The sequence below is a fragment of the Pongo abelii genome, chromosome 9 (assembly GCF_028885655.2).
Source record: "Pongo abelii isolate AG06213 chromosome 9, NHGRI_mPonAbe1-v2.0_pri, whole genome shotgun sequence".
Lineage (NCBI taxonomy): Eukaryota > Metazoa > Chordata > Mammalia > Primates > Hominidae > Pongo > Pongo abelii.
The window spans coordinates 128,127,165-128,137,647 of NC_071994.2; the positions used below are offsets into that span (position 1 = coordinate 128,127,165).

The 10,483-nt window shown below is 49.9% G+C and overlaps 2 protein-coding genes across 2 annotated transcripts; one reads left to right on the top strand and one right to left on the bottom strand.

Moving 5' to 3' along the window:
• The first annotated feature begins 406 nt into the window (after positions 1 to 406).
• HEPN1 (hepatocellular carcinoma, down-regulated 1) lies at positions 407 to 1,840 on the top strand. The gene has a single exon (XM_002822650.5). It carries the CDS (start codon positions 915 to 917, stop codon positions 1,179 to 1,181), a length of 267 nt encoding a protein of 88 aa, XP_002822696.1. The 5' UTR covers positions 407 to 914; the 3' UTR covers positions 1,182 to 1,840.
• A 442-nt stretch (positions 1,841 to 2,282) lies between these two features.
• On the bottom strand, positions 2,283 to 9,328 carry HEPACAM (hepatic and glial cell adhesion molecule). Its single transcript, XM_054525505.1, has 7 exons — positions 9,226 to 9,328; positions 5,857 to 6,198; positions 4,860 to 5,141; positions 4,471 to 4,564; positions 3,720 to 3,949; positions 3,519 to 3,589; positions 2,283 to 2,585 (listed from the first exon to the last, which is right to left on the bottom strand). The coding sequence occupies exons 1-7, from the start codon at positions 9,326 to 9,328 to the stop codon at positions 2,283 to 2,285; spliced, it is 1,425 nt and encodes a 474-aa protein (XP_054381480.1).
• Between the last annotated feature and the right edge of the window lie 1,155 nt (positions 9,329 to 10,483).

Genomic DNA, 10,483 nt, shown 5'->3' on the forward strand with positions numbered 1-10,483 from the left:
CTTTCTAAGAAAGACTCAACTCAGGTCTGTTCTCCTCCAAGATGCCTTTGCTGACATCTAATCTACATGCTCCCAGAGCACCTTGTATCTACTTCTGCCATTGCATTTTACACACTATATTGTAATCATCTGTTTACTGATCTGTCTTCCTGACATAGTTATGCTGTATCAGCAGTGTCTAGCACAGGGCCTAGTCCATGATAGATAAACAAATGTTTGTTGAATAAATAAAAGAACACCTGAATAAGTAAATGAATGAATGGGTAAGTGATTTTGGAATGGACAATTTGGGGTTTAGAAAGAGGGTAAAGGAGGTGAAAGAAGAGGAGAAGAAGGGAAATGACTGGTATATTTAAGCAGCTTGTTTTGTTACCCTTGTTTATGTGGAATAAAGTTGTCATTTCATTTCATCAAAAGTTTATTGAGCATCCAGTATGTGCTAGGCACTCTGCTGAATGCTAGTAATACAAAGATGAAGATGAAAACAACACAAAAACAAACAAACAAACCCCACTTCCTTACTTACCCCTCCCACCCCCAATTTAAGGCAGATTTGGCTTAAGCCTGGCAAGCTGGCCCCTCAGGGATTCAGCACCAGGGTATGGCATGTTCTCATCTCACCCTAACCTTCACCTGTGCGTCTCAAGGCTGACAAGCAGGTACTCCTTATCCAAGTCCTGCTGCCTCTGCCACCTTCCTGAGAAACTTTTCCCCTACATGCATTATCTCATTATGGATGAGGCACCTGGGAAGTTTAGGGGAGCTGCGAAGGCACACCTGCTCAAATGAGCCTGGGGAAGTGCCGAGGGACGGGGAGCTGAGACAGCCATGCTGTTGGGGTCAGGGCAGAGGGGGCAAACTAGAAATGTCAGTGCCTTTGGGGCTGAGACAAAACTTGACCTGGTGTGGAGGTGATGGGTAACAGGGGCCTTGGAATTGCTCCACGGGTTGATGGCGAATCAGAGCTGGAGTTTAGGAGGCTAGGGATGCAAGGACCCTTGGAGGCATTAAGGAGGAGGGGACAGAATACGCAGAGGGCCTCCTTCTCTTTCAGCTTTTTAATTGCCCTCTCTCCTCACACAGTAGATTACTGCCACTCCTATGAACTGTTCAATAGGTGGTGGCATGGGCATGTCCTGGCTACACAGCGGCCCAGCCTCTTTATTTTGATATTAGTGTGATTAGGGAGTCTGCCCTTTTTCTGTGCCCTGGGACCTGAGCATGTGGGAGCAGGGCAGATGGGTGGCAGGAGGCCAGGGGTTGGATCATGTTCCCCCGAAATGCTGGGAAGCAATAAGCCTCCTCCCCCCCATCATTTCTCTGGAGATTAGGACTTATTCTCACAGCTGGAGGAAGCTCAACAACTTTCCTGAGGACAATGATTGTTTGAAAGGCTTGTTTTGTAAGGAAGCCAGGACGAATATATGAGTTTGATGAGCTAAAACGGCTCCTCACTTGGTCTAGTTTTCTGGGCCAGGGGAGTAAGTGAAATTCACTTCTCTACAAGAATAAGCCCGTCCATCTCTTTTATGCATGAACAGAGACAGAAAGAATGCTTGGCATGGCATGCCTCTGAGGGAGGCTCTGGGAGGAGGCCAAGCTGGCAGGCTCGGGTTCTTTGCCCTTGCTAGCGCCCAGGTCAGAGGGAAAAGGAATGTACTCGTACCCTTCCCTCACCACCTTGTAGGTCCCCAGGTACCAGGTGCCCAGGAAAGAAGGCCTTCAGAATGATCCCTCCAGCTCAGAACAGCCCCTGCACACCCAGTAACCGGCATCTGGCTTCTCCTTAGCTTAGTGCAGTTTTGGATTTTGGGAAAGTGGCCTCTCTAATCTGAGCTTGCAAAAAAACAAAGTGCCCCAGCACTCAGGCATTTGTTCAGAGGGAAGGGTGGTGGGTGGGAAACAACACAGCTCCCTAGGAAGAGCACAGGATAATCATGGGGGTTAGGTTACTGATGTTAGTTTCCATAAAACCCTTTTGGGTATTGGGCCAGAAATGTAATAATCTATGTGGTCCTAAGAGGGCACAACCTATACCAAGTGAGAACACAGCCAGTAAACCGGAAGCAAATGCGACCCGGTTTCACCACATCAACACTCTGCCGCCTCCGCGCACCCGCCTCCGCCTGCGCATGCTCATACACGTTCACACCCGAGACACCCGCGCCCCGCCGGGACCTCCCCTCGCCCGCAGCGCGCCGCGCCCCGGCTTCCCAGCCCCAGCCCTCCCCCGGGCCACTGGCCGCAGACCGCGGGCGCCTCTCAGGGGGTCCCGAGGCGGCTCAGGCGCTGATCTCCACCGGGCCGGCCTCGTCTTGCTCGCGGATTATGTGCACGCCCGCAGTCCGCAGTGTGCGCGAGGCGCTGCGCGAGCGGCCGGGCGAGCTCGGGGCCCTGGGCGGCGACGTGTGTGTCCGGCCGGTGGCTGGGGAGCGCGCTGGGGAGCGCGGGTAGCGGCGGGCAGAGCGGATGGGCAGCCCAGGCGAGCGGCCGGGCACGGCGGGAGACACGGAGTAGCCGGGCGGGCCGGGCTCCGTCGCGCTTCGAGGCTCCGGGGCCGGGTTCTCCTCGGGCTCCGGGGAGTCCTGCAAGGACACGCGCCGCAGGGGTCAGGGGACAGTCAGCCCAGCCTGGGAGCGCGCCTGGTGTTAGAGCTTGCTGGAATTCTGAGGGGAGGGACCCAGTTTCCCTCTGCACGCCCACCTCCTGGAAGGCTGCAGACAGGTCTGGTTTTCCTGGCGTTATGCCATGGGGCCTCCTAGCACATAATAGGTGTTTAAGTAAATGTTGAAATGCGATGATTTGAGTGCTTTTCCCCTTTACTCTCCTCTTTCCACCCGTCGTGGACAGCCTGGGACAGAGTTAGTTGTGGAATACTGGGGAAATCACCAGAACTGGTGTCCAAAGACCTAGGTTTGAAACCTAGATCTGCCACTCATTGACTTGTTTAATCCTGAGCAAGTCATTTAATCTCACAGCCTTGTTTTTTCTAATCTCTAAAATGTGCATGACACAAGTATTTCACAGGGTTATTCTGAGTACTATAAAGCAGGGGTCCCCAACCCCAGGCCGAGGACTGGTACTGGTCCGTGGCCTGTTAGGAAGGGAACGGCAGAGCAGGAGGTGAGCGGTAGGCCAGAGAGCAAAGCTTCATATGTATTTACAGCCACGCCCCATGGCTTGCATTATTGCCTGAGCTCCGCCTCCTGTCAGATTAGTGGCTGCATTCGATTCTTGTAGGAGCACAAACCCTATTGTGAATTGCGCATGCGAGGGATCTAGGTTGCACGCTCTTTAAGAGAATCCAATGCCTGATGATCTGAGGTGGAACAGTTTCATCCTGAAACCACCTGCATCACCATCCATGGAAAAATTTTCTTCCGTGAAACCAGTCCCTGGTGCCAAAAAGTTGGGGACTGCTGCTATAAAGGGATAGGAATATAGTATGGCTCCCTAGCACCAGTCATGTGGGAGGGGCTAACTGCATGTTTCTGGGTACCCAGTCCAGAGCCGCTCACCTTGTCCTTCAGGATATAGAGTGCCATGGGGTTCTTCCGTTCCTGCTCACCACTTCGAGGGAGGGTGTCTGCTGCACAGGGGAGAGAAGCGGGTGGCTGGCCCAGGTACAGACTCTCCCCACCAGCCGGCACCTACTCTCTGTGCTTCCCAAATGGCCCGCCACAACCTCCACCAACATATCTGAATATCCTGGCTCCTACCTTGGCCAAACCTCTCCCTCCTCTGCAGTCTTCGTGCAGTTGGTGGGGGAAGGGTCCCTGCAGAGCTGTTTTCCTTGTCGCCCAGTTCTGCCTTTTCCCAGCAGCCCACTGATCTGAGTGTTGATGGGAGGGGTGAATGGGTGGCTGGGAGCTCACCTTCTGGTTTCAGGCGGTCATCATTCTGATCCATGTATTCCAGGGAGTTTTGCTTTTCTAGCTTCTTCTGTTTCCTGTGAATCAATTCAGCCCCACCATGAGCCGAATTATTGAATGTGAGCAGAAGATCCAGCGGGGACACAGGGAGGGATCTGATGGCCATAAAAGAGGCCTTGTGACAGGAAGATGGGCTGGGTACAGTTCCTGAGCTTTGGAATGAATCACATCTAGGTTTGCACCTTGAGTCTGTCACTAGCGTTGTGACTGTGGGCAAGTCATTTAACCAATCTGAGTCTCAGTGTCATTATCTGTAAACTGCAGATAATCATACTTAAAAGGTAGCAGGCTAACCACAGCCACAGTGCCTGGTCCCAAAAAAGGTGGTTGGCAAGTGAAAAAAACTATTGTTACTGGTGCTGGCGTTGTGGGGGCTTTGGAGCACAAGATGCTGTTGCATACACAACGGAAGAATGGGTCTCTTGGAAAGAGATGCAGAGCCCTGGGAGGAAAGGCATTTAAAGAGACTTAAGAAAATAATGGGGCTTAGGTTTAGGATGGATTGAAGGACTCAGGTGCTCAGGAGAGTTACCCAGACCTTTTGGAGGGTTTCCAGCAGGCACAGACTGTCACCAAGGTCACAAGGAGGAAGATGCCTCCTGTAGACAAGATGATGTAAAGGGAGCTTCTTCCTAGGGAGAGAGAGAAGCAGAGAGGCAGGAGGGACTTCAAAGGGGCAAGATGTGGTGAGCAGAACTTCCTGCCATGGAAGGAAGAGATGGGTAGCCCCAGGCTGCATGCCTGGCTGATGCTGGTGGTGGAGCTTGCACAGAACCCATTGGCCACCTGTTGGTGTCCTCCATGGATAGTTGGCCCATCTCTGTTCCCCTCCCCCCAGTGACATTTCTTTGGGATGTCCTCAGTCCCTCATGGTCACCTGCCTCTCGGGGCTTTGAGTCCTAAAGGAAAGTCTGCAGGGAAACTCACTGTATACGGTGATCTTGACGGGCAGGCTGCGGCCCTGGCTGATGGGGTTCTCCACCACGCAGCTGTACAGGTCATCGTCCTCCATGAGCACGCGGGTGATGGTGAGCACCTTTTGGTCGGGGGACAGGAGCATTCTCGAGTCATTGAGGAGGGGCTTGCCATCCTTCAGCCAGGTGTAGCTGGGCTTGGTGCCATTCTCGTGTGAGCAGTTCAAGGTGAAGGCCTCGCTGAGCTCCAGCACAGTGGTTGAAGCCACCAACACCTGTGGCCTCGAAATGGGCACTGAGCCGCAGGAATGGGGGAGCCTGTGAGTCATTGGCTAACAAGTGTCTCCCTTCCCCTTTGTAGCTCCCTGCCTTCCAACACACCTTTAACAGTACCTTCCAACTCAATCTGTGGGCTGAGAAGACTTCAGACATCCTAGTCCAGTTCTTTCCCATCACTTATTCATTCGTTCACTGACTATTTATGGAGCACTAACTAGGCACAGCGGGTACAATGCTGAACAATGCAGACATGGTGTTGCCCTCATTCCCTCTTTCCAAATGCCTTGCCATGAACCCTGGGCTTTAATGTCTTAAACTGACCCAGCCAGGAAGATATTTCAGCTGGGCTAAGCCTAGGTCCAACTGTTTAGGTTCAAATCTTGGCTCTGTCACTTCTAGCTGTGTGACCTTGGGCAAGTTATTCAACCTTTCAGTGGCTCACTTTCCTCATCTGCAAAATTAGGATAATGATATTAACTATCCCCAGATTATTATAAGCATTACATGAGTCAACATATGCAAAGCACTTAGAATAGTTTCTGGCACATGGCAATCACTCTACATGTTAGTTGTGCTGTGCCTGTCTGCCAACTTCTAACATCCACTTGCCTCATTCTCAGCTCCCAAGTGCCTTTTGGGTTGGTTTTCCCTTGGTCTAGCTGGTGCGCTGGGCAGACCCTTCCCCAGTCCCACCTGCCAGTCTTGCCTCTTTCCCTGCCAGAGCGCTTTACCATCTACAGTAAGGTTGATGGTCTTCTCCCCAGTGAAGGTGTCGTCGGTGATGGAGATCTCGACCTCATAGGTGCCCTCATCGGCCAGCTGCAAGTCGCTGAGAAGCAGGGAGCCATTTTCAAAGAGCCGGATACGGTCTCGATAGTCAGGCCGCAGTGTGCCGATGACCTCCGTGCCAATGGACTGCACCACGGTCACTGGCTTGTCCCGCTTCAGCTGCCACTTCACTACAGGCCTGTCGCTGCTGGTACTGCTGTACTGCACAGAAAGCAGAGCCGACTTCCCCACGGTGCCATGGATCAGGCGCACGGGGCTGGTGATGTTCACCCCCTCCAGGGGGTCTGTGAACAGAGGCCCATGAGGAAGAGGGAAGCATCAGGCCCTGGGCTCCTTAGCCCACTCCCAACTTTAAGCCCTCTGATCTCCCAAAGCTTCGCCTCTCTGGCTCTTCACTCCCTGCCAATCCTGGCTTCTTAAGCCTGGGTGCTATCTCCTCCCCCATGGTAGCTCTGCACTTCTGCCCCTTTGTTCTCTCTCACAGCCATCTCATGGCCTTCAATCCTTCTTCCACCCGGCCCTCTGCCTCTCCGGCACTTTGTCTATTGCCTTTCTCTTGTGGCTCACCCACACCCTATGTGCTCCATTCATAAAAATATTTATTGAACATCTCCTATCTGCTGGACACTTTTCTGTGTCTTTAGGATATAGCAATGAGCAAAGCCAATAAAAATCCCTACCCCTATGAAGCTTATAGGTCATTAGACCTCTGGGTGAATTTGTCAGATCTTCTTGATTGGGGATTGGGAGGGTGAGGAGATGGAGAAAGCATGGAACACAGATTCACAAAGAAAGGAGCAGGTCATGAGACAGTGCCAGTAAAGGGAAAGCTTAGGGGCCTGAAGACCCCTTTCTAGTTATACCGAGAGCCTCTCCCCGTTTTTTTTGCGATGCATGTAGCATCTTACTAGGCTCACTCTGTGCAGAATAGTCCTGCAACTAGGAAGGTGGTTTTGGGAATTCACCCAAACTCCAGCCCAATCTGTACCCCTAGAAGAGGGATTTGGGATGGGTAGAACAAAGAGCTTAGAATCAGAAAAGCTTTTTCAGGCTGGGCTCTACCTCTTACTGGCTATGTGGATTTGGGTACTCATTCTTCTCATTTGTAAAATAAGGATAATAATAACAAGGCTGGACACGGTGGCTCACGTCTGTAATCGCAGCACTTTGGGATCTGCCCACAAGATGGGCAGATCACCTGAGGTCAGGAGTTGGAGACCAGCCTGGCCAACATGGCAAAACCCCGTCTCTACTAAAAATACAAAAAATTAGCCGGGTGTTGTGGCATGTGTCTGTAATCCCAGCTACTCGGGAGGCTGAGACACGAGAATCGCTTGAACCCAGGAGGCAGAGGTTGCAGTGAGCTGAGATAGTGCTGCTGCATTTGAGCCTGGGTGACAGAGGAAGACTCCATCTCAAAAAAATAAAAAATAAAAAAATAACAACAGCAACTGCCTTATCAAGCTCACAGGATTGGAAAGTACAATATGCATATTAGTCATTGTCATATAGCAGACAGAACACAAAATTGAGCAGAGTTTTGGGCCTTATTATTGATACATGACTTAGGAGGGTCCCATCTCCTTGGAGCTCAGTTTCCCCATAGATAAAAGGAGTAGTAGGCTAGATGGTCTCATTGGTTTGTTCCAGCCTTGTAATTCTGGGATTTTACCACTTGTCCAATGGATGCCCTATCCAGAGGGCATTTCAGAGACCTCTTAGGAGCTTTGGGATCTGAAAAGATGCTGTTATTTGGTGTCACCTGGCCTTGTAAAGCAATCCAACCACCCGAAGGAGGGTCTTCTGGAGAGGACGCCGGTTGGGAGCAGGGCTGAGTTTAGGTGAATAGACACATACACGCCAGATTCTCAGTCCCTCTGCACCCCCTGCCGCTTCCTTTGATGGTATTCCCTCTGAAGCTCCCTCATTCTTTCTGACCCGTATTTCTCACTCTGCTGCTGCTGCCGTTCAGTGTTGAGGAAACTGAGCTGTACCTTTTCATTCCTTATTTCTCTCCTCGTGCTTGGAGGGCCCAGACCAAACCAAGAGGCAATTAAACGAAAAGGTTGGTGGTGAAGATCAAAGCAAAAAATAATTTTTTTTGAGACAGAGTCTTGTCCTGTCACCCAGGCTGGAGTGCAGTGGTGCAATCTCAGTTCACTGCAAGCTCCACCTCCTGGGTTCACGCCATTCTCCTGCCTCAGCCTCCTCAGTAGCTGAGATTACAGGCACCCGCCACCATGCCCGGCCAATTTTTTTGTATTTTTTAGTAGAGACGGGGTTTCAGCATGTTAGCCAGGATGGTCTCAATCTCCTGACCTTGTGATCTGCCTGCCTCAGCCTCCCAAAGTGCTGGAATTACAGGCATGAGCCACTGCGCGGTTACTAAACATATTAGATCCATTTTTGGAAAAAGTGCTTTGCTGAGTAGTGAGCTCCTCATCTTTGGAAATGGCCAAGGAAAGGCCAACTATTTTTATACCTTGCTGGGCCTCAGCTTCCTCCTCTGTATAATGAAGTAGCAGGACCCTAAGATCTCTAGCGGGGCTTCTTAGCTCTGACTTTTTTTTTTGACAAGGTCTCACTGTGTTATCCAGACTGAAGTGCAGTGGTGCGATCTTGGCTAACTGCAACCTCTGCCTCCCAGGATCCAGCGATCCTCCCACCTCAGCCTTCCAAGTAGCTGGGACCACAGGCATGTGCCACTATACCCGGCTAGGTTTTTTTTTTTGTATTTTTTTGTAGAAACGGGATTTCACCTTGTTGCCCAGGTGGCTGGTCTTGAACTCCTGAGCTCAAGCAATCCACCCGTGTTGGCCTCCCAAAGTGCTGGGATTACAGGCGTGGGCCATTCACACCTGGACTTAGCTCTGACATTCTATGATTTGTTACCTGCCAGGAATGTTAGAACCACAAAACCTTAAAAGTAGAAGAAACAGGCTGGGCACAGTGGCACACACCTGTAATCCTAGCTACTATGGAGGCTGAAGCAGGAAAATCGCTTGAACCTGGGAAGTGGAGGTTGCAGTGAGCTGAGATTGCACCACTGCACTCCAGGCTGGGCGACAGAGCAAGACTCTGTCTCAAAAAATAAATAAATAAGTAAATTAATTAATTAAAGCAGAAGAGACAGCTCTACTGATTAAAGCTGAATGTGTGAATATCATATGCTTGCTGTTGAACGAAAATCTTAATTTGGGGCAAGTAAAATAAACAACATAAACTATTTTCAGACTTTTAAAAATTAATGATACTTTCTTCCCACAAAATCTTAAATAAAAACAGAAAAGGACAATATGGTTCCATCTCACCTGCTTTGGTAGAAGAGGTGGTGGGGATGAGTCCTATCCCCCTCAATAACCCAAGGAGCAACTGGGAATCCCTATTGGCTCTGTGCATCAGACTAAAGTCCATTTGGCCACATGATCCATAAGGTTTCTTCCAATTCTTAATTTATGTGACTATCAACTGCTAGGTCCAAGGCATGGCTTGATTTAGAAAAACAAACTTTCGAATTTCCCTGAGTAGGCAAATAGGCTTTGGTATGTATAACAAGAGGTGGCCCTGAAAAAAGTCATGAGCTTTATTAAAGGCCACTGGGGTGATGATCAAATAGCTGGGGAACATCTATCCCCTTTCTCAGGACCCAGTGTGCAGCAGTATGCTATGCATGTGAGGGTTACATGTGCAGAGCCATCCTGGAGTTTAGTAAATTGGTGTGTGAAAGAAAAATAAATCTTGGGGCCCCAAAATCACTAAGCTAAAGAGAAAATCAAGCTGGGCCTGCTTATGACAAACCTGCCTCCCGTTCTATTCAAAGTCACCCCTCTGCTCACTGAGATAAATGCATATCTGATTGCCTCCTTTGGAAAGACTAATCAAAAAAAGAAACTCAAAATAATGCAACCATTTGTCTCTTATCTGCCTATGACCTGGAAGCCCTCTCCCGACTTAAGAGTTGTCCCATCTTTCTGGACTGAACCAACGTTCATCTTACATATGTTGATTGATGTCTAATGTCTTCCTAAAATGTATGAAACCAAACTATGCTCTGACCACCTTGGGCACATGTCATCAGGACCCCCTGAGGCTGTGTCACAGGTGTGCATCCTCAACTTTGGCAAAATAAACTTTGTAAAATAACTGACACCTGTCTGAGATATTCGGGGTTCACAGGTGTAATGTCCCCAGGCACCAAACTTTGAGGATTCTCATTTCCTTCTTCTGGGAATCTGGACAGTGACAACCTCAAAAACAAGTGGAAGGGATTTCCCCTCTCCCTTCTATCTTCTGTGGCCTCCTGGAGCTTCCCTGGCTTCCATGCTCTCCTGTCCCATCCAAAGTCTTAGTAGCCTTTTTGCTATGTATTTCTCCCTGAAGCCTTTCTGCCAATTTAAAGTTGATTTGTTCTGGATAAAAATACTGGAGGAGTTATGGCCTACAGATTGCCTGAGGCTTACTCTCCTCTAGATAAGTCCCCTCATCATGCCTGTGAACATGGGCATGTCCGTGGGTCAAAAGGATGTATCACACGTGTTCATAAGTGAATGAAGGAGTCTTTCTTGAAAG

Excerpts from the sequence above, each read along its gene's own strand:
- HEPN1 (XM_002822650.5), top strand. The coding sequence starts at position 915 with ATGGGTAACAGGGGCCTTGGAATTGCTCCACGGGTTGATGGCGAATCA.
- HEPACAM (XM_054525505.1), bottom strand. The coding sequence starts at position 9,328 with ATGGACTTTAGTCTGATGCACAGAGCCAATAGGGATTCCCAGTTGCTC. Across the intron at positions 6,199-9,225 it reads CACCTCTTCTACCAAAGCAG|ACCCCCTGGAGGGGGTGAAC; the intron begins GTGAGATGGAAC and ends CTCTGTTCACAG. Across the intron at positions 2,586-3,518 it reads TCTATATCCTGAAGGACAAG|GACTCCCCGGAGCCCGAGGA; the intron begins GTGAGCGGCTCT and ends GTGTCCTTGCAG.